The sequence below is a fragment of the Stegostoma tigrinum genome, chromosome 5 (genome assembly GCF_030684315.1).
Source record: "Stegostoma tigrinum isolate sSteTig4 chromosome 5, sSteTig4.hap1, whole genome shotgun sequence".
NCBI classification, from domain to species: domain Eukaryota; kingdom Metazoa; phylum Chordata; class Chondrichthyes; order Orectolobiformes; family Stegostomatidae; genus Stegostoma; species Stegostoma tigrinum.
Window position 1 is genome coordinate 115886696 of NC_081358.1, and position 23708 is coordinate 115910403.

The 23708-nt window shown below is 42.1% G+C and overlaps 1 protein-coding gene across 4 annotated transcripts in view; it reads right to left on the reverse strand.

The window, feature by feature from the left end:
* LOC125451988 (piezo-type mechanosensitive ion channel component 2-like) overlaps positions 1-23708 on the reverse strand; it is a 645421-nt gene that overhangs the window by 198656 nt on the left and 423057 nt on the right. For all 4 annotated transcript variants that reach the window (XM_059646233.1, XM_048529830.2, XM_048529829.2 and 1 more), the window contains exons 11-12: positions 19184-19322; positions 3807-3925 (exon numbers count right to left, since the gene is read on the reverse strand). In XM_059646233.1, the coding sequence (XP_059502216.1) occupies positions 3807-3925; positions 19184-19322 (258 nt within the window). The remainder of the gene's footprint in view (positions 1-3806; positions 3926-19183; positions 19323-23708) is intronic.

The following is a 23708-nucleotide window of genomic DNA, read 5'->3' on the forward strand; positions in this document are numbered from 1 at the left end:
AAACCATATGGTTGCCATTATTGGTCCTTGTTGGATGGTGGGCAAAACCATCATTTCCACCATTATGAGGAAAAATACCAGTAGAGGTGGTTAAGCAATGAACAAAGAAACCATGGACAAAATGTGGGCCTGAGTCTTCAATCCACATTACTATCAGGGAGTTAGAAAGAGTATTGGGAGACCTAGATCAGTTGAAGAACACAAGTAACAGGACAGCAATTTTGGGGTTGAGTATAATCACCAGTACTGAGAAGATAACATAGGCACTAAAGGGAAATTAGAAGGATTGGAAGGCCATTAAAATGGGTTATAAGTAGGCTAGGGGAATAAGCAAGGATAGCATTGTAGAAATTGGTCAGCTCAGAGGAATTGGAGTGGAAGGCAGGAGAGTAGGTGTTGTCATACCTCACTGGTAATACACACTGGAAATCAAGACCCACAATTCACAGAGTCATCGCAAATGTTAATTATGTTACAAAAGTACACAAAACTGCCCGCTCTACCTGTCTTTTAGATCAAAGCTGACAGAAAGCATGGACCAGTTTTCTGAACTTAACAAAAATTACTATTCATCACAAATAAATACATTTTAGCTACAGGAAATTAATTATGAACCATCAACATACAACTCTACTAGTTAAAACTCCAAGCTCCATAAAAGACCCTCCCTCCACACACATACAGGCATACACAGGAAGAAAAACACATTGATATATTGGAGAGGAAAACATCTCAGAAGGCTGTTCAGCGGTCCCTGTCCACACAATTCACTGAGATTATTCAGTTGGCTTGGCAGACTTCTTGTTTCTTGATTTCTCATCTCCAGGAACTTTCACTTCCTTGCAAGAGGTATGGAGTGATTACTATGCAATTTATAAAGTCTCTGACTTATTAGTTAAAAGCTTATAGCAACTGGTGAGAAGAAATAAACTGGCATCCTTCAGCCATTCAATGTTTGTTTCACCACAAAAAAAAACTGTCTCCTCTTCTGGAGATCCAAAGTCTTCTGGTTATAATATTAACACCCACATACTGTTCATCTAACTGGTAGCCAATCACATGATTGGTGGCAGGCGGAAGTCTTTGTCAACAATAACTGGTCATAACTCCACACAGCAATCAGCTAATTGTTCCCGGCTGAACCTCACTTTGCACATGGACTTTCATGCCCATTTCTCTGCAACTAAATTTCCCGCACTGGTTGAACAAATAACAGTATAAAAACACCTATGATAAGTACTAAGATAATAAAATGTGAGGCTGGATGAACACAGCAGGCTAAGCAGCATCTCAGGAGCATCTCAAATCTCCAGCATCTGCAGTGCCCATTATCTATGATAAGTACTAGTAGCTTGCTTTCAAAATGTACAGCAATCCCTTCTACAATCTTTGTTTTTTTTAAAACAGGCCTGTTCCCATTTCTTTTCACAATTACAAATCCAGAAAAATAAGGAGATTTGATCTTTACAATGTGGCTAGCAATTGGAAGGGCCAGTAAAGATCTGGAATGAGGATGGCTAAGGAAAGATCTCTCATAGCTCTGGTGCACCCTCAATTACAATTACATTTAAGTTATCAATACCACAATGCCATGAGGTTGCCACTTCAGTTTGTTGTTCGATCTCCAGCTGCCTATTGCGGGATCTTTGTCTATCCGTCGAATACAATAACATGCTCATTGTTTGAATGCATTATCATATCATCTCACCTCACTAGTATACAATTTCCTATTGTTATACAGAAGGGGAGGTTACATGAAAGAAAATTCCTGATAATACCTTTATAAGCAACAGTAACAGTTTATTTATTTAACCCTAACAGTGAGCAAACTTACACAACTACTAACAACCTAAACAATTTCCTCCTACCTCCTAACTATTCCCTAATTGAACAAAATTTTACTGGCATGCTATTCCAATAAGCACAAGTCCCACTTTTATAACCCAAGTAATAAGAAAAAAAAACTTAGTCCCTTAAGTCCACACAGATTGTTTCTTCTGGAATGCTTTGCCTTGTCCACTGTCTCTCCTGTCATAAATGCCTTTATTCTAGCTGCTGATCTGGCTATCAGGGATGTTTTCTTCTGTGTAATCTTCTGTGAGGACACTTACCTAGAAGCGTTCTGGTATCTTTTATAGATAGATGGTGCTTTCTTAAAGATCTTAGCCATTTCTTGTGAAAGCTCGATACTTATTTCTCAAATGGCAGTTTGCTCACATTCCGATTTTCAAAAACCCTCTCCTTGCATACCTTGCATGACATATCAATTTTCTTTCAATAGCATTAGTCTGAGGTTATCAAAACCATCAAATTTAAATTTAATTGGCTTAAAATGGATGAGTTCTTGATTCAAATTAATTGGCTGATTCCAGTTAGTTGCCAAAGCATCAAAACAACCCTAAGGTTTCCAATCACACAGCCAACTGATACATGTTTCCATTTGTGAACTGGCTGTACATCTTCAGCTACATACAGACACATTTTGATTTAAATCTCCAAGCTCAGAGAAGCACATCAGCTCTTAAAGGGACTATATACTCGGCCCCCTTAGCCTTATAATTTCTTTTACAAACAAATTCTAGCTTCCTGCCTTCCAATTCACGATTACTCTACACAACTTCATAACACTATGCTGCACAGCAAGTAGATAGCAACCATTATTACTGGTACTCAGAGTAGTACCTAGCAACTCCAGTTCACTATGTGTTCCTCTGAGTTGCCATCTTGACAATAAGCACCAAAATCTCAGGGCGTGCTCCATGGCGAGTGACTGCATGGATGGCATGAGTCAACAGTATGCGTGGGCAAAGCAGGGTGCTAATAACTGACGGTGGTCAGTACTTCTGTTTGCAGTGAATTGGAGACTACAGCGAGGGAGGCATCAGGAACGTATGGTAGAAAGGTAATGGTGAGTTTGAAAGGATAACTTGAGAAAACTCATTTGGACTGACATAGAGAGAGCCTTCATGAAACTTACTGAAAATGTTAATTAGCCAATTTAGATTATCTCAGAGTCTGAAGAAAATTACTGACTTCCAATTCTAATTATTACCAAGTGCATAACATTTAAAATCACTTTCATATATATATGTGTGTATTGCAAAATATTTTTCATATAAATAATTATATAAACCTGTATCCATTTAAAGTGCAGGATTCTTTATGGCAAAGGTGTGACTGTAACAGCACATTTTTTAGATAACTCTAACTGGAAGAAAGACAGGATAAAGGTATAGTATTTATAGTGAAGAGTTCATATTTTCTGTTATATCAGTATCAGACTTGGGCTCTACTGTTGAGAAATGACTATCTTCAGATAAATTAAATGAATAAAGTATGTCCTGTTTTCTCCAGCACCATTTACAGTCTGCGTGATAGCACACAGTACTTCATCAAAGGTCTCTTTGAAGACTACGCTTCTGTCTCTACTCTTATCAGGTAAGCAAAATAATGACATACACATTCCTGTCCTTGAGATGAAATAGATTCTGAATAGCATGGTGCCATCCTAAAATTTATTACTAAAAGTTGATTTTCAAAGTTTGAGAAATGGAATTTATTCATTTCTAGCCCATGCACCAATCAGCCGGCTGTTTCACATACTGGATGGTGTTGGTCTATGGGAAAGGCTCATTCTGACAGCATTTTTCTGTTCATATGAAAATTCTACTGCTGTACAAGTGGTAGTAGCACATAAATCAATTCCACAAAGTCTTGTGTTTTAGCACACACAATTGCGTATTGCACTAGTGTTAGGCAACACAGTAGCAGAGAATATAAAATCAGCCTCCCACCTTCGTACTTACCATCATGGCAATGAGTGCACATATATAGCTCTGCTTCATAATGAAACGGAAAATGGTGATGAGGCTGTTGAGCCTGCTATTCACTGTCTCTTCAGGGACTCTGTCATCTTCAGTTTTGTCTGGCAATGACAGATAGAAATAGTTATAAAGTCGTAGAGTCATGTAGCATGGAAACAGATCTTTTGGCCAAACTCATTCATGCCAACCAGGTTTCCCGAACTGAACTAGTTCCATTTGCCTGCGTTTGACTCATATCCCTATACACCTTTTCTATCCACAAACCTGCCCAAATGTCTTTTAAATGTTGTGATTGTACCTGCCTCTATCACTTCCTCTAGCAGTTCCTTCAATATATGCAGCTTTGTGTGAAGAAGTTGCCCCTCAGGTCCCTTTTAAATCTTTCCCCTCTCACCCTAAACTTATGCCTTCTGGTTTTGGACACCACGATCCTCGTGAAAACCCTTGGCTATTGACAATATCCATATCGCACATGATTTTAAAAAAGCCTCAGTCTCCTCAACTCAAGCGAAAAATCACCTTTTCGTGGAGAAGTTCCAAATACTCAAGACAGTCAGAGAAGAAAAGATTGCTTCATTTCTGTTTAAATATATGACCCCTGATTATTAAACAGTGATGCTTAGATTTAGATTCTCCCATAAGAAGAAACATCCTTTCCACATCCACCCTATCGAGTCCCCTCAGAATCTTATATGTTTCAATCAAGTCACTTCTTGTTCTTCTAAACTCCAGCAAATACTCCAGCTTAGCATTTCCTCACAATCTCACAGCAGAGACAGAACTCAAGCTTTGAGTTGCATCTGAGAGAGCTGTACCTATCAGCTTCAAAAGTAACCTCCAAACACCAACTGAAAACCATAACTAAAACCCTGGGTCTGTGTAAGTCTGACTCCACCCACTCATGCTTCTTTTATCTAATTTCAAATAAACACTCAGGGAGCTCAAAGCTGTATACCCACTGATGCCTATGTTCCACATTTTGAAAAATACTTATGTGTTATACTTTCCCATCATTGAGGTTGGGATATTTGTGCTTGTTGTTTAATTGACCACCACCATTCATGTCTGGATGTTGCAGGACTGCACAGTTTAGATCTGGTATATTGGCAGCAAGATCACTTGGCCGTGTCTGTTAGATGCTGCTTCCTCTGTTTAACATTAAAGTAGACCTGTATTGCACCAACTCTGGGTTTACAGCTCATTTTTAGACATGCTTAGTGCTACTCCTGGCACCCCTCCTACATTCTTTAATGAACCAGGGTTGGTCTTCCTGCTTGATAATAATGATGGATAATTTGAAATATGTTGGCCATATGGTTACAGATTGTGGTTGAATATAATTATGCTACTGATGACCCATTGCCGCCACATTTACATCCACCTTTGAGTTGCTAGAACTGTTCAAAGTCTGTCCCAGTTACCAAGGTGATAGTGACATACATCATGATGGAGGATGTGGTCAAAGTGAAGACGGGATTTTGTCTCCACAATGACTGTGGTAATCAATCCTGATACCTTATATCTGTGACAGGCAGATTGGTGGGGAGAAGTTCAACCAGAGTTTTACCTCTTATTAATTGCCCTATCTGTCAAAGACCCAATCAAGCAGCTGTATCCTTTAGAACTCAGCCAGTTCATTCAGCGGTGGTGCTATTAAGCTACTCCTGGTGTTGGGTGTCAAAATATCCCAACCTGAATACATTCTCTATCTCTTGCAACCCTTAGTGCCTCCTCCTATAGTCAGAAGTGAGGATGTTCACTGATGACTGCTCAGTATTCAACACTCTGTGACTCTTCCCACATTGAAGCAGTTCATGTTCAAGTACAACAAGAACTGCACAACATCCAGAATTTGACTCACAAATGGCAACTAATATTTATGCCAGACAAGTGCTAGGTAATGACCGTCATTAACAATCAAGAATCTAACCATTACTCTTGATATTCAATAGCACTTAATAGCGCTAAAACCCCACCATCAACATTCTGGGGGTAACCATTAATCAAAAATTGAACTGGATTAGCCTAATCAATTCTATGGATTTGATTTGATTTATTATTGTCACATGCACCGAGATGCATTGAAAAGTATTGTTTCGTGTGCTAACCAGACAAATCATACCTTAGGTAAGTACATCATCGTAATAGAACGGAACGTAAAATATAGTTTTACAGCTGCAGAGGTGCAGAGAAAGATCAACTCTAATGTATAAAAGGTTCATTCATAAGTCTGCTAACAGTGGGGAAAAAGCTGTCCTTGAATCTCTTGGTACGTATTTTCAAATTTATGGAAGAGGGTGGAAGTGAATATAACCATGTTGGGAGGGGTTTCTGATTATGTTGGCTGCTTTTCTGAGGCAGTGCGAAGTAGTGACGGTGTTAATGGAGGGAAGGCTGGTTTTCATGATGGACTGAGCTACATTCACAACTTTCTGTAATTTCTTGTGACACTACTTCCACAAATATTCACTCCCTCCACCACTGACGCTCAGTAGAAGTGGGTGTACCATCTACAGGATGCACTGTAGGAATTCACTAAGGATTCTTAAACATTGCCTTTGAAACCCACAATTAACAACTTGGAAAAGGACAAGAGATACTTCCTCTTATTTTAAAAATATACTTTATTCATAAAAATTATCATTGTATATATGCATAGTCGCAAACACAGGTCAGTCCTGTTTAGTAGCGTGTCAAGGAAACAAACATTGGAGTTTGAGATAACAAAGTGTAGAGCTGGATGAACACAGCAGGCTAAATAGCATCAGAGGAGCAGGGAAGCTGATGTTTTGGGCCTGGACCCTTCTTCAAAAATGGGGGAGGGGAAGGGGGTTCTGAAATAATTAGGGAGAGAGGGGGAAGTCAATAGAAGGCGGATAGAGGAAAAGATAGGTGGAGAGGAGACAGACAGGTCAAAGAGGTGGGGATGGAGCCAGTAAAGATGAGTGTAGGTGGGGAGTTAGGAAGGGTTTAAGTCAGTCCAGGGAGGACAGGCAGGTCAAGGGGGTGGGATGAGTTTTGTAGGTAGGAGATGGGGGTGGGGCTTGATGTGGGAGGAGGAGATAGGCGGGAGCAAGGACGGGTTAGGGAGGTGGGGACAAGCTGGGATGGTTTTAGGATGCAGTTGGGGGAGGGGAGATTTTGCAGCTTGTGAAGTCCACATTGATACCATTGGGCTGCAGGGTTCCCAAGCGGAATATGAGTTGCTGTTCCTGCAACCTTAAGGTGGTATCGTTATGGCAGTGCAGGAGGCCCAGGATGGACATGTCATCTTAAGGATGGGAGGGGGAGTTGAAATGGTTCATGACTGGGAGGTGCAGTTGTTTAGTGCAAACCAAGCATAGGTGTACTGCAAAGCGGTCCCCAAGCCTCTGCTTGGTTCCTCTGATAGAATTCTAGGATAGAATACACCTCCTCCCACCCACCTTCCAGCAAAGATGCCATCGTCTATTCCTAATTCCTTCACCTCCGCTGCATCTGCTCCAAGGATGAGTCATTCCACTCCTGTACATCTCAGATGTCCTCGTTTTTCAAGGACTGCAACTTCCCCTCCCCCTCTGTGGTCGAGAACGCCCTCTACAGTGTCTCCCGCATTTCCCAAAACACATCCCTCACACTCCTTCCCTGCAATAAGAACCAAAATAGAATCTCATTCATCCTTTCCTCTATCCATCTTCTATCCACCTCCCCCCCTCTCCCTATTTATTTCAGAACCCCATACATCTCCCCCAACTCTGAAGAAGGGTCTAGGCCCAAAACATCAGCCTTCCTGCTCCTCTGATACAGCTTGGCCTGCTGTGTTCATCCAGCTCTACACCTTCTTATCTCAGGTTCTCCAGCATCTGCAGTTCCTACTATCTCTGAATCACTGGAGTTTCACTGCAAAAAATGAAAGGCATTTCTTACACATGCAAGACAATATTTAGATGCACTGGGGCACTAGGAAGGTCTGATAAGTGACTGGACCCCCATTTACCTTTAGCAGAAAGACCTCAGACAGTGGTCTTTCCCCATTTTGTCTTGGCAGCAGCTGCCCCAAGCTTAGTGCATTCCTCAGCACGTACTCCTAGACCTTGGGATGCGGAAGTCTGCAACCTCTCTGTTGAGGTCGACTCCTTGTTCTGGAAGATTAACTAGTTTCATGGAGACCAAAGAGCATCTATCACCAAGTGGTGGTCCTCGAGGCGCAGTTGATGTTTGTCTTGGTATGTGACCCAGGGAACACACCGTAGAGTGCAGAGTTTCCACATCACAGAGCTGCTCGGGATGAATCTTGATGAAAAAAAACCATGGCATCTTTCTTTGGACTTCCTTTGCAAAGGCCCATTCCATCAGCAGATGTCTGACAGGGTAGTGTGCAGTGGCGCAGACCGACTGGGCACTCATGAAGAATCTCACAGGTCACCACCAGCTAAGTGATGTCTTGGTGCTTGGCAAGAAGTTCTAGTGATGAGGAATTCTGCTAAATGACTTTGACAGTCTGCTCAGGAAACCACACAACAGGATGCACCCTCTGCTTTCACCTCAGACTCCCTTAAGACATGACAGTGTCCTTGGGGCAGGCAATGGTCCAGTGGTATTATTGCCAGACTATTAATCCAGAAACCCAGCTAATATCCTGGGGAGAGATACTAGAAACTGCAGATACTGGAGAAACTGAGATAACAAGGTGTAGAGCTGGACCGACACAGCAGGCCAAGCAGTATCAGAGGAGCAGCAAGGCTGACATTTCAGGCATAGATTCTTCTTCAGAAATGGGGGAGGGGAAGAGGGGTCTGAAATAAATAGGGAGAGACGGGATGGTGGAGAGAAGATGGATTGAGGAGAAGATAGGTGGAGAGGAGACAGGTAGGTCAAAGAAGCGGGATGGAGCTAGTAAAGGTGAGCATAGGTAGGGAGGAGTTGGTCAGTCGAGGGAGGATGGACAGGTCAAGGGGGTGGGATGAGGTTAGTAGGTAGGAGTTGCGGATGGGGCTTGAGGTGGGAGGTAGGGATAGGTGGGAGGAAGGACAGTTTAGGGAGGCGGGGATAAGCTGGGCTGGTTTTGGGATGCAGTGGGGGGAGGGGAGATTTTGAAACTTGTGAAATCCACATTGATACTAATGGGCTGCAGGGTTCCCAAGAGGAACATGAGTTGCTGTTCCTGCAACCTTCGGGTGACATCGTTGTGGCACTGCAGGAGGCCCAAGATGGACATGTCGTTTAAGGAATGGGAGGGGGAGTTGAAATGGTTCGCGACTGGGAGGTGCAGTTGGTTAATGTGAACCAAGCAGAGGCTTGGGGACGCTTTGCAGAACACATACACTTGGTTCGCACTGAACAACTGCACCTCCCAGTCGCAAACTATTTCAACTCCCCCTCCCATTCTTAAGATGACATGTCCATCCTGGGCCTCCGGCAGTGCCACACCCGAAGGTTGCAGGAACAGCAACTCATATTCCGCTTGGGAACCCTGCAGCCTAATGGTATCAATGCGGATTTCACAAGCTTCAAATTCTATCCTCCCCCTACCTCATCCCAAAACCAGCCCAGCTTGTCCCCACCTCCCTAACCTGTCCTTCCTTCCACCTATCCCCTCCTCCCACCTCAAGCCCCACCCCCATCTCCTACCCACTAACATCATCCCACCCCCTTGGCCTGTCCATCCTCCCTGGACTGACCAATCTCCTCCCTACCTCCCCACCTACACTCATCTTTACTGGCTCCATTCCTGCCTCTACAACCTGTCTGTCTCCTCTCCACCTATCTTCTCCTCTATCCATCTTCTATCCGCCTCCCCCTCTGTCCCTATTTATTTCAGAACCCTCTTATCCCCCCCCCCCCATTTCTGAAGTAGGGTCTGGGCCCGACACGTCAGCAGTCCTGCTCCTCTGATGCTGCTTGGCCTGCTGTGTTCATCCAGCTCTACACCTTGTTATCTCTAATATCCTGGGGATGCGGGTTCGAATCGCATCATGGCAAATGGTGGAATTTGAATTGAATTAAAGAAAAGTCAGGTATTAAGAATCTACTGATTACCTTGAAATCATTGTCGATTTGCAGAAAAACCCATCTGGTTCACTGAAGTCCAAGAGGGAAGGAAATCTGACATCATCGCCTCGTCTGACCCACATGTGACTCCAGACCCAAAGCAATGTGGTTGACTCTCAGCTGCCCTCCGAAATGGCCTAGCATGTTATTCAGTTGTACCAATTGCTAAGAAGTCTCAAAGAGATGGAACTGGATGGATCACCTAGCATCAACCTCGGTACCAGAAAAGGGAATGGCAGAAACAGCCCTGTCGACCCTGCAAAGTCTTCACCAGTAACATCTGGGGGCTAATGCCAAACGTGGCAGAGCTGTTTCACAGACACGTCAAGAAATAGCCTGACATAGTCATTCTCACGCAATCATATCTGACAGACAATGTCCCAGACAAAACGATTGCCATCCCTGGAGGTGTCTTGTCCCACTGGCAGGACAGACCCAGCAGAGGTGGTGGCACAGTGGTATACAGTTGAAGTTGGTCTGGGAGTCCTCAGCATTGACTCTGGACCCCATCAGGTCTCATGGCTTCCGGCTAAACATGGCCAAGAAAATCGCCTGATTATCACATATCGTCCTCCCCAAGCTATTGAATTAATGCTCCTCCATGTTGAACAATACTTGGAGGAAGCACTGAGGATGACAAGGGCGCAAAATGTACTCTGGGTGGGGATTTCAATGTCGACCACCAACTGTGGCTCGGCAGCAGTGCTACAAATCAAGCTGATAGGCTCCTAACAGACATTGCTGCTAGACTGGATCTTTGGTGGTGGTGAGGGAACCAACAAGTGTGTAAAGCATACTTTGCCTCATCCTTACCAATCTGCCAGGTGCAGTTGCATCTGCCCATGACAGTATTGCTAAGAGTGATTATCACGCATTCCTTGTGGAGACAAAGTCCCGCCTTCACAGTGAGAACAATCTCCATCATGTGGTATGGAACTATCACAGTGCTCAATGGGACAGACTTCTCACCGATCTAGTGACTCAGGAATGGTCCACAGTGCCTCATGGATGCCCATCAACAGAGCAAAATTGTACTCCAGCACAATCCATAATCTCATGGGCTGGCATAGCACCAACTCAACCATTACCATCAAACCAGGGTTTCAACCCTGGTTCAATGAGAGTGCAGGAGGGCATGCCAGGAGCAGCAGCAAACATATATGAAGATGAGGTGTCAACCTGGTGTATCCACCAAACAGGACTACTTGCACACCAAACAGCAAAAGCAGTAATTGACAGAGCTAAGCGATCCCACACCAAAGGTTCAAATCTAGCTCGGCAGTCCTGTCACATCCAGTCATAAATGGTGGTGGACAATTAAGCAACTTGCTGATGCCGGGGCGGGGGGGTTCATAAATATCCCCATCCTCAATGATGGAAGAGCCCAACACATCAATGCAAAAGATAAGGCTGAAGCATTCACAGCAATCTTCAGCGAGGAGTTCCGCGTGGACGATCAATCTCGGCCTTCTCCAGTGGTCCCCAGTATCACAGCCTTCAGCCAATTTGATTCACTCTACGTGGTATCAAGAAACAGTGGGATCCTGCAAAGGCTACAGGCCCTGACAACAAAGTGGCAATAGTACTGATGACTTATGTTCCAGAACTTGCCACTACCCTAGCCAAGCTGTTCCAGCACAGTTACAATCTGGTATCTACTTGGCAATGTGAAAAATTGCCCAAGTATGTCCTGTACACAAAAAGCAGGGCAAATCCAAACTAGACAATTACTGCCCTATCAGTAAAGTGATGGAAGGCATCATCAACAGTGCTATCAAGCAGCACCTGCTCAGCAATAACCTGCTCAGTGATGCCCAGTTTATGTTCTGCCAGGGCCACTCAGCTCCTGATCTCATTACAGCTTTGGTTCAAACATAGACAAGAGAGCTGAATTGCAGTGGTGAGGTGAGAATGACAGCCCTTGACATCAAGGCTGCATTCAACGGGGTATGACATCAAGGAGCCCGAGCAAAACTAGAATCAATCGTATCAGGGGACGGGCTCTCCAGTGGTTGGAGTCGTACCTGACACATAGAAAGATGGTCGTTGTTGTTGGAGGTCAATCATCTCAGCTCCAAGACATCTCTGCAGAAGTTTCTCAGAGTTCTATCCTCAGCCCAGCAATCTTCAACTGCTTCATCAATAAAATAAGATCAGAAATGGGGATGTTCAGCGATGATTACACAATGTTCAGCATCATTTGCAAATCCTCAGATACTGAAGCAGTCCATGTTCAAATGTAACAAGATCTGGACAATATCCAGGCTTGGGCTGACAAGGGGCAAGTGACATTCGTGCCAGACAAATGCCAGGCTATGACCCTCAGCAATAAGAGACAATTTAACTATCGCCCCTTGACATTCAATGGTGTTACCATCACTGAATCCCCCACCATCAACATCCCAGAGGTTATCATTGACCAGAAACTCAACTGGACACACCACATAAACACAGTGGCCACAACAGCAAGTCAGAACCTAAGAATACTGCGGCGAGTAACTCACCCCTTGACTCCTCAAAGCCTGTCCACCATCTACAAGGCACAAATCAGGAATGTGATGAAATACTCCCCACTTGCCTAGATAAATTCAGCCCCAGCAACATTCAAGAAGCTTGACACCATCCAGGACAAAGCAGCCTGCTTGACGGTCACTACATCTGTAAGCATCCACTCCCTCCACCACCGATGTTTAATAGTAGTGGTGTATACTATCTACAAGATGCACTGCAGAAATTCACTGAAGATTCACCTTCCAAATTCACAACCACTTCCATTAGGACAAGGACAAAGGCAGCAGACATATTGGAACAGCACCACCTTTAATTTCCCCCCCAGGCCACTCACCATCCTGACTTGGAAATAAATTCTGTTCTTTCACTGTCACTGGGTCAAAATCCTGCAATTCCCTCCCTAATGACATTGTGGGTCAACCTGCAGCAGGTGGACTGCAATAGTTCAAGAAGGCAGCTCATCACCACTGCCTCAAGGGGCAACTAGGCATGGGCACGAAATGCTGGCCAGCCATCAATGCCCACATCCCACAAATAAATAGAAAAAAAACTTTCTGATGGACTCATGCTCAAAGGTGTTTTTATTGCAAACTTTTCCATGCAAGGCAGGTGATACAGAATGGTCCAACTATTTGCAACATGGGGAGAGCTAGAACCCAATAAATAGTGACATTTGGTGTTTGCGTTCTGATGGTCTTCGCACAGCTCGATGCAGCCAACACAAAGGTGGCTATCATGATATGGGCAATGTTGGGAACATTCTTCCCCACCCCTCCCTTCTCCAGACTTTTGTACATGGACTCCCTGCAGACGTGATCCATCTTCCATCTCCAGATGAAGTACAAGTTAGTTCAGGAGACTTAAGTAGTGCACTTTTGAGGGATGGGCCAGGCCTGCACTAAAGAGAGAGTGCCTCACACTTGAGGGCCAGGTTTTTACCCGCAATGGAGAGTGAGCTTTGCTCCTAAAAGCCCAGTTTCTGCCTCACCTTCGGGATACGCTCCTCTAAAGATTTTGTGCACTTACTAGGCCCTCTGAACCATATTCCCAGCACCTTCAAATACTCTGTACTGATGGCAAAGGAGATAAAGGATTGGTTGATCCACTCTTGCCTCAAAAAGCTTTAATTCCCGAGGCCAGTTCAAAATGGTCGCAGATGCTTATGAGTCTGCCCACTGACAGCAGTCAGAGCAGAAAAAGGTGACATCATCCATGTACAGGGAGGCTTTGACCTGCAGGCCTCTGCTGTCTGGAATAGTCACCCCTTTCAAGCTCGTATCCTTTCTGATGGACTCAGCAAAAGGTTTTATGCAAAGCACAAAGCAGGAGAGAGTGGGCAGACTCTGCCTGACTCCAGATCAGATCAGGAAGCTTTGTGATTCCTATCCATTGATTGCGACTGCACTACAGATGCATGGCAGCATCACCTCAGGCCACCTCAAATTCCCACACAGACCCCACCCTGATACAGAAATAAATCATAATTTGCTCAGTGTTGCTGGGTCAAAATCCTAGAAATTCCTGCCTTACAACATTGTGGCTGTACCTGTAACAAAGGGACTATACAGGGCAACTATTGTTGCAAAGTTGGGTATAGTACTTGTGGACTGGAAGGCAGGATAGTAGAATTTAGTGTTTGTAAATAGGGAAAGTCATGCGTGGTCCCTTAAAATATGTCCTTTTTCTATGCTTAGAGATTTTTAAAAAAATCTGTGGGTTTGCACTGTTCTGAGGAAGGGTCACTGGACCCAAAACATTAACTCTGAATTTTTTCTTCACAGATGCTGCCAGACCTGCTGAGCGTTTCCAGCAACTTCTTTTCTTCCTGATTTACAGCATCCCCAGTTGTTTTGATTTATAATTTAAACCAGGCCCTTAGATAACAAAAAAAATTAATTCAAACGTGATGGTTTTGATAACATAGGATCAATCCTATTCTAAGAAACTGACATGTCATCAAGGGTACAAAAGATGAGAACATTTGGAAAATTGGGGGAGAGTAAACTATCATCTGCCAAGACAACAGCTCTCAGGTCTAAAAGAAAGAATCATTAGCTCTCAGGGAATTCTTCAAACATTTGAGTAAGCTCCATCTAACTTAAAGGTACCTATGACACAAACAGTTAATGTTCCTGACAAAAGAATTCAGTGGAGAAGGGGTTCCTGACAGAAGGGTTCGTTGGAGAAGACAGAACATTCTGAAAGATGCAACCTAGCTGTAATTTCAAGAAACTAAATTCTAATTTTTTTTCATTTTGGCTGACATAAGTGGGACATAGATTTATTGGAACAGCATACCATTAGAATCTTGTTTTATTTTGGAAGTTAGAAGGGTTTTATTTGGTTTATTAATAGTTTAGTTAATTTGTTTACTGTTAGAGTTAGATAAATAAATTGTTACTTGTTGATTATAAAGAGTGTGTTGGGGTTTATTTTTATTTAACAACTCTTGAGAACAGTTTGAGGTCTCTCTTAACAGATTATAGGGCCAGATATGCCCTATCAGAGGGGTGTCCATCCCCACTTTATAACACTATTATTCAGAGACCTATAGACTCTAATCAGCGTCTTCTTCCCTTTGCTATTTCTTAACTTCACACATGGGAAACTATATCATCCAATCCAAGATCTTTGCTTGCTATCATTGTTATCCTAGCTAACTAACAAAACTATCTCACCCTTCCCTTCTTGCTTCTCCTTTTGAAAAGTTATATACCCTGAATATTTTATTCTCAACTTTCCAACTTCTCTGTAAAGGCTAAAAGCTCATACTCATTAACCTGTATTTTGCTACTAATTCAGTTATCTTGGTCTGAATGCTGCACTCATTTAAGCAAAGAGTCATTAATTTTATCTTCTCACCATTTTTCCCCTTTAACTCTATCTGCTGCTGTTTTCTTGCGCTTGTACACTCTGTCTATTCCTGTCCCAGACTCAGTAACATTATCAAAAATGTCACCGCTGCAATGCTGCCAAATCATTTGCTAGTCAGTTTAGCCCTTCTCCTGAGCCTTCCACCCTATCTAGTTAATGCCTTCTCGATATCCAACTCACCTGGCAACTGGCCCCAACACAGTTCAAGTGAAACCCATCGAATTGGAACGGTCTCCTTTTACCACAATACTGGTGCCAATGCTCATGAACTGAAATCTATTTCTCCTATACCAAAATTTAAGCCATTGATTTAACTCCATGGCTTTATGTACCCCAAAACAATTTGCCTCAGGCTCAGTTTGCAAGCCTGAGATTATTAAATTGGAGAATTTTACTTTTAGTTTCACTCTGAGCTGTTCACAATCTTTCAGCAGATCCTCTTTTCTACTCTCACCAATATTATGAGTATCAACATGCATGACAACAACTGGATTCCTCCTCTTCCACTCATTCATTTTAGCCCTGATGTGAAATTCTTGTTGCTGGCTCCAGGCAGACATCACAGCTTCTGTGGTTCACATGCACAACTGCAGAGAACAATAGCTATCCCTCTAATTATACATTCTCCTACCAGTACTATGAAGACAAACACAATGTTAGCGTTCATTTCAAGAGGGCTAGAATACAAGAGCAGGGACATAAAGCTGAGGCTGCATAATGCTCTGATCGCATTTGGAATGTTGTGAACAGTTTTGGGCTCCAATTTAAGGAAGGATGTGCTGGCCGTTGAGGAGGTCCACAGAAGGTTTATAATGATCCTGGGAATGAAGGTCTTGTCATATGAGGAGCAACTGAGGACTCTGGGTCTGTGCTCAATGGAGATTAGAAGGATGGGGCGGGGGGGTGGGTCTCATTTAAACTAACAGAATACTTAGAAGCCTGGATAGAGTGGATTTGGAAAAGGTGTTTCCACTAGCTGGAAAGAGAAGGACCTAAGAGTGAAGGGACAACCCTTTGATTGGAGAAATTCCTCCTCAGTTCCACAGGGTGGTGAATCTGTGGGGTTTATTGCCACAGAAGATTATGGAGGCCAAGTCACTGAGTGTAGATAAGACAGAGTAAGGTAAGTTTTTAATTAGTAAGGGGATCAAGACTTACATGAAGAAGACAAGGAGAATAGAGTTGCAGTTATTGGAGGTAGGAAAGAGGTGTGGCAGGTGGATTGGAAACAGAGGTAGGTGGGTACCTTTCAGCAGCCAATGCCAGTTCCCATCTTTGCAAACAGGGGACAACTCAGACGACTCCACCTTGCAATAGTACACTCTCTCATAGGAACTTCTTTCCACAACTTTCCCATTGGGAGCAGCACTAATTGCATGGTTGAATGCAGAGTAAACCTGATGGGCTGAATGGCCTAATTCTGTTCTTATATCTTACGTACTATGGTTCCATGGTTAATTTGCTCATCCTCCCTGCAACCCCCACAGTTTTTAGGGGCAAGAGTTCCCCAAGGACTGCCTCTCCTCCCTCGCCTACAATCACAATCTCCTGTCTTTGATCACAGGCCAAATTTGAATTGCGTAATCTAAGGTTATATCCATTATGTGGGGAAAAATGTCTAGTTAAATTTGCACCTGCCATATACAGTACAACATATTTACTTCAATTCTAACTCCTCGATGTGAAGCTAAAATTGCTTGAGTTTCAAACACTTGCTATACATGCGTTCACCTTGGTGTCCAACAGCTCCCATGTGCTGCAGCTTCAACGCTTCACACAGCCTGCATTTCAACCATATTTTATTTAAGTTATGAATTACATCACTCCAATAACCCCACCCTTTATATCTGACGAATCCACATTCTGAACACTTTGATCCTGGCAATTAATCTCTGGGCAAAAGGCTTTCCTACTCCACCACCAACTGATTTTCTTCAGTTGTCAATAGAAAAACACCTAACTACCTCTTCACACCGCCACTGCAATTAGTGCTGTTCCCAGTGGGGACGTTGTGGAAAGAAGTTCCTATGAGAGAGTGTACTATTGCAAGGTGGAGTCGTCTGAGTTGTCCCCAGTTTGCACAGATGGGAACTGGCATTGGCTGCTGAAAGGTACCCACCTACCTCTGTTTCCTATCCACCTGCCACACCTCTTTCCTACTTCCAATAACTCCAAAAAGTAGGTACTTCATGAATTCATGGCTGTAGCTCAGATTGACTGCTAGCCTCTGATTGGCTGGCAGTGTCAAGTGTGTCACAGTCCAGAAAGTGAACCAACAGAAAGACCATTGGGTGACCACTTTAGTGCTGATAGATACAGGATTCTCTCCTATTCACATTTGTTTTGAGGCAACCTCCCATTCTAGGCCTGGAACTCCACTCAGATCAAAGGATGGAAAATCTACCCAAAACAGAGCAAATTAGTCAGGAAATTACAAAGAGGTGAAAAAAACCTACACAGTCGGGATAACACGACACTATAATTGTCCCAATATAAAGTGACATAGTGACTTGGTGTAAAAGGAGAAGTGTAAGCGTTTTGAAGATTGTTCAGGAGATTTTTCTTGATCCATGTGTTTCCAGCAGAAAGGAAGGAGCAATTTTTAGATCTGTTTTTAGGCAATGTGCTGAGTCAAGTGGATCTTAGGCTGGAGGATTCCTTCCTCTTCCAGTTTCAGGGTGGCAGGTGGTCGACTGTCTAAAATTTGACATCATACGCATGGAGCTTTTTGCAGCATTATGCACTCACTGCTGTAATTCTGCCAGTGCTGGGGTTGACATTTAGTAACTGCTGGCCTGTAGTCCAATTGAAACTTGTTATCGGCCAGTTAACATGTTCTTGGAGATTCCTCTGCATGGGTATGGACAATAAGAATCATCATTTATTGCTGGTCATAAATTTTATAAGCTTTTCTAAAACTGAGGAAGTCAGTTGAAATCATTCACTTGGAGTTATATTCAGTGAAGCAGAGAGATAGCAGCTGGGAACAACTGTGAGCTTTATTTGGACTGCTATTAGGACTCTAATTCCATGGACAGTATAATGTATGCTAAGTATAAATGGGCATTTTTCTTTCTGTAGAATAAGATGCCTGCAAATTAAAACAATGTTCGATCATTAGTGGCTTCAGGCATTTGTCATAGTGAAAGTTTGAAAATGTGAACTCTTTCTGTGTCAGTCTTTCAGCTGAACATTCAAATTACTTTTAAACATTATCAGTATCTGTACAAATCATGGCACTAACCTGCTCTTAGATACAGAAATCACTGTTAACTAGTATAGTGACAAAATGTCTAGCCAAATGGTTTCCTTTTATACTGTATCCATTTTATGGTTCAATGATCATAAAATTTGTCCAGAATAATATCATTCATAAACAAATTCCTGGAGTAATTGTAATACATCTTTCAAATTATTAACTGACATCATTTTATATTATGGACAGATTGCATATTGCAAAAATTAGTAATATAGAAGGTTAGAGTCTCACACCAGCTCTGTACCTGGCTAGTGGTACACAAGTCAGGGCATTTAATAGACCTCAGCAGGCTCCTTGAATAGTGTTAGACCTAGATCAGGAAATCTGTTTGAAGAAAATTGTTGCATTACATGAACAGCTCTCCTGAGTGTATTAAGAATAATTCTTGTAAAGTTTTTGAGAAGACATCGGACAGGGCCATATATATAACAAGTAGGATAGACCAACAACACTTCATTAGAGTCGCACTGATTATGTTACCCAGTATGGTGATGAAATGTCTGCAAAACAACCTACCAGCTCTGTGAGCAAATCAACAATCTCAATATTTCATTTTATTTGATAATGTTGATATCACTTGAAATTACTGGTTTAATTTCAATTTTGATTGAATTGGGTTCATCTTTTTGAGCTGGATCATTTTGAAAAGGTTACAGGATCTCAACAACACTCATATTTAACTCACCTGGGGATTCGTCAACCATCTCCCATTTATATTGTGGTGTGGAGTACATCTCTAGTGTGGTTGGACCATTCTCAGCTTGAAATGCAGAATGCATATTATGATAGTCTACAGGGTTTCCATTTACTGTTACAAGCAAAGCCTGTAATATAATCAAAAAATATCAGTAGTTTACACCATTTTCCAAAAACCCTGTTGAAAAACATTCTGCATTCACAGTTATGATTTTAAATTATAAAGAATCACTTGTCGCCAATGCAAACAGTATTTGTGAAAAACATATCCTAAGTCCACCGATCGGAGAAAATAGTGTTTCATTCTTTAAAAAGAATGGTATCGATTGAGGGAACAAAGCGATTCAAGGGAAAATAGTGCAAATAGTATTCATTTTATGATTGTTTTGAAAAATGGGCAACATCTTAGTAACTGCTTTGATTTTTCTGTAGAAGACCATTACAATGTTGGTTGCCTGTCAACCCGTCAAGTGGGCTGCTTTGTTCTAGACATCTACCCTGTCATGACCTCTCAGGATCTGGTATGCCTCCATCAAGCCTCATCTTACTCTTTTAAATTCCAGCAAATACCAGTCAAACCTGCTCATCTTTTCCTCATAAAACAACCTATTCCTTCCAGGGATTCATGTAGGAAACAAAGTCCACTTCATATCTCAGAGGCTTGCAAACTCTCACTATTCATAGAATAAGATTCCTTTTTATTCTTCCTACTAAAATAGACTATTTCATATTTTCCCACATGATAGCCATTTACCAAATCATTTGCCACTCAACTAGTCAATCAAATCCCTTTCTAACTTTCATATGGTTCTTCACAATTTATTTTCCTATTCGTATTTGGGTCATCACTAAATTTAACAATCCTTTCATTCATCTCATTTAAATGTTGAGGCTCTAGCATTGACTCAACAGACTGAAAAGCTTTTTATCTGTGCTGTAGGCCTCTATAACAATGATCCCTGTGGCAAATCACTCTTGCTATTCCAAAAAAAAGGGGCCATTAGTGCCTACTCTCTGCTCATCAATGAGCTTTCATTTTCAGCAACAATTGATTATCAAATGTCTTCTGGTAATGTAAAAACAATGCATCCACCAGTTCCCAAATAACTTCAGTAAGTTGCTTAAACATGACTCTTATTTCACAAAATTGTATTGACTCTGCCTCATTAGCTTTTGCCATTCTACATAACCTGCCATACTATCTTTAATGACAGCATCTAATATCTTGATCAGACATTAAGCTCACTGGCCTGTAGTTTCCAGTTTTCTGACCACACCCCCCCCTCAATTTTTGATTACAGGAATTACATTCATTATTTTCAGTTCTAATAGAATCTCCCCAAACCTAGAGAATTTTAGATTAGAACCAACACAATGGTCACTGGATTGGAAACATTAACTCTAGTTTTCTTTCTACAGATGCTACCAGATGTGCTGAGTTTTTCCAGCAGTTTCTTCTTTGCATCAGATTTCCAGCATTCACAGTTCTTTGTTTTCACACTGACTATCTCACTGGCCACTTCTTTTAAGACTGTGGATGAAATCTATTAGGGCCCAGGGACTCATCAGCACACAGATCCAGCAACTTGGTCAGTACTTCTTTGCTGGTGATTGTAATTTTTCTGAGTTTCTCCTTCCATTACATTTTCTGACTTACAACTTTTTTTTGACATATGTCTTGCAGGATATTAAATTCATCTGCCATTCCCCCATTTTCCATTAAATCTACAGATGCACTTTCTATTGGATCAAGTTTAACAATGTGAACTTTTTTTGCTGACTACAGAAGCTCTATCTGTTTTATATTTGCATCTAGCTTTCTCATGTACATTAATAATCCTGCCTCATTAATCTTTTAATCATTCTTTGCTGCTTTCATATTTTTCCACTATTCTGGCCTATCACTCAGCTTTGCATTATTTATCATTTATTCTTAAATTTATTGTAACATTTTACAGTTAGCTACAGATGGTGGGTCCTTACCCTGGAACTTTTCATTCTCGTTGGAATGTATCTATGCTGTGAATTTTGAAATATCCACGTAAACATCTGGCACTGGATCCCTCTTAAACTAACACTTAAGCTAATTTTCTTCTGCTGCTACTTATGTTCTCAGCTTATTATGTATGACAATGGCTCACAAACCTCAATAGACTAACTAGATAAACCTACTTTTGTGATTTTTCTTGAAATAAAAGAATATCGGCTGAGGTACTGAGGATGACGCTGTGTTCCTATTGATATACTGCCACAAGCTCCTCTATGTTCGCTTAAGATGCCATATGAGGCAGTACTTTATTATCTAATTTGAAACACTTTCAAGTGTCATTCTTCATTTTGTGCTTAGGTCTCTGTGGCGTGATTTGACATAACACTGACTTAGTGGTCAGGTGCTATATATGAGCCAAGGATATTGGATAGAACACAAACTGGCACACCAAGACTGTAAAATATAAGAGCAGAATTGGGCCATTAGGCCCAAGACTGCTTCTCCATTCAATCATTGCTAATTTCACTCAATGACTTTGCCTCAACATCTTGTATGGAAGTGGATCCCACAGATTCACCACCCTCTAACTAAAGAAATTCCTTGTCAATTCTAAATGGTCATTCCTTCATTCTGAGGCTGTGCCTTTGGATCTTAGTCTCCCTTAATAGTGGAAATATCTTCCCCATATCCACTCTATTCAGCCTTCTCAGTATTCTGTAAGTTTAAATAAGATCTCCCTCACCCTTTTAAGCTCCATTGAGTACAGAACCTAAATCCTCAACTGTTCCTCATATGATAAGCCCTTCATTCCTGGGATCATTTTTGTGAACTTTCTCTGGAAAAGACAAAAGCCAGCAGGTCCTTCCTTAAATAGGGACCTTAAACTGTTCAAAATTTTCCAAATATGATCTGACCATAGCCTTATAAAGCCTCAGCAATACATCCTTGTTCTTGTATTCCAGTCCTTTCCAAATGAATGCTAACACTGCATTTGCCTTCCTGAGTGCCAACTGTATCTACATGATAACTGAACTAGGACTCCTAAGTGATTTTGGATTTTATTGTCACATGTACCGAAATACAGTGAAAAGCCTTGTTTACGAGTGGTACAGGCAGATCACAGCAAGCAAAAGATGTACAGATCAAAAAGACTTAGAGGCATACAGGTTACATTATTTGAGGCTAGAGTCAATTCAATAGTCTCATAATGGCTGGTGAGAAGCTGTTCCGGAACCTGCTTGTGCGTGTGTTCAGGCTTCTGTATCTTCTGCCTTACAGAAGAGATTGTAGGAGAGCATTACCAGGGTGTGATGGGTCTTTGCTGATGTTGGCCACCTTTCTGCGGCAGGGGTCCATATAAATAGAATCCGTGAATGGAAGGTAGGCTTCCGTGATGGTCTGGGCTGTGCATACCATCATCTGTCCCATTGCAGATTTCTGAAGCTTTTCTTCATTTAGAAAATAGCATATGTCTTTATCCTTCCAACCAAAGTGTACCTTCCCACACTGTATTCCGTGTGCCACTCCTTTGCCTACTCACCTTGCCTGTCCAAGACCTTCTGCAACATCTTTGCTTTCTCTACACTACCTATCCCGCCATCCATATATGTGTCATCTACAAACATAGCAACATTGCCCTCAGTTTTTTCATCCAGATCACGTACAATTTGAATAGTTGTGGTTCCAACACAGGCTCCAATGGAATCTATACTTGTCACTGGCTGTCAACCTAAAAAGGACCCATTTATCCTTTGTTGTCTCATTTACCCCCACTCTTTTGCTTCTCTATCCATGCCTATATCTTGCCCCTAAAAACATGGGTTTTTATCTTATTTAGCAGCCTCCTGTACTGCACTTTGTCAAAGGCCTTCTGAAAATCCAAACAGATTATGTCCACTGGGTCTCCTTTATCTAACTTGCTCATTAACTCCTCAAAGAATTCTAACAGATTTGTCAGGCCTGACCTCCTCTAGATGAAGCCATGCTGACTCTGCTGTATTTTACCATGCACTTCGAAATAGTCCGCATCTCCTCCTTAATAATGGGCTACAAAATCTTACCAATGACCAAGGTCAGGCTCATCAGAAAATTATAAGCTGTCTTTCGCCTCCCTCCCTTTGTAAACAGAGATGTTCCATAAGGCATTCTCCTGTCCTCTGGAACCTTCCTTGACTCTAGTGATTCCTGAAAGATCACCAAAAACTGCAAAGTAAATTCTATCATGTTGCGGTCAGTACCCCATAGAGGTTCCCTTACTATCAGCTCCCTTATCAAATCTGCCTCATTAAATGTTATCAAATCTATTATTGTCAATTCCCTAGTGAACTGTACCACAAGCTGCTCTAAAAAATCCATCTTGTAGACATTCTACAAATTCCTTTTCCTGGGATCTGCTATCAATCTGATTTTCCCAGTCAATCTGCATATTGAAGTCTCCTATGATAATTATAATAGTGCCTTTCTTACATGCCCTTTCTATCTCTATGTTTATTTTCTGCCGCCCACACACCCCTCCACCCAATGC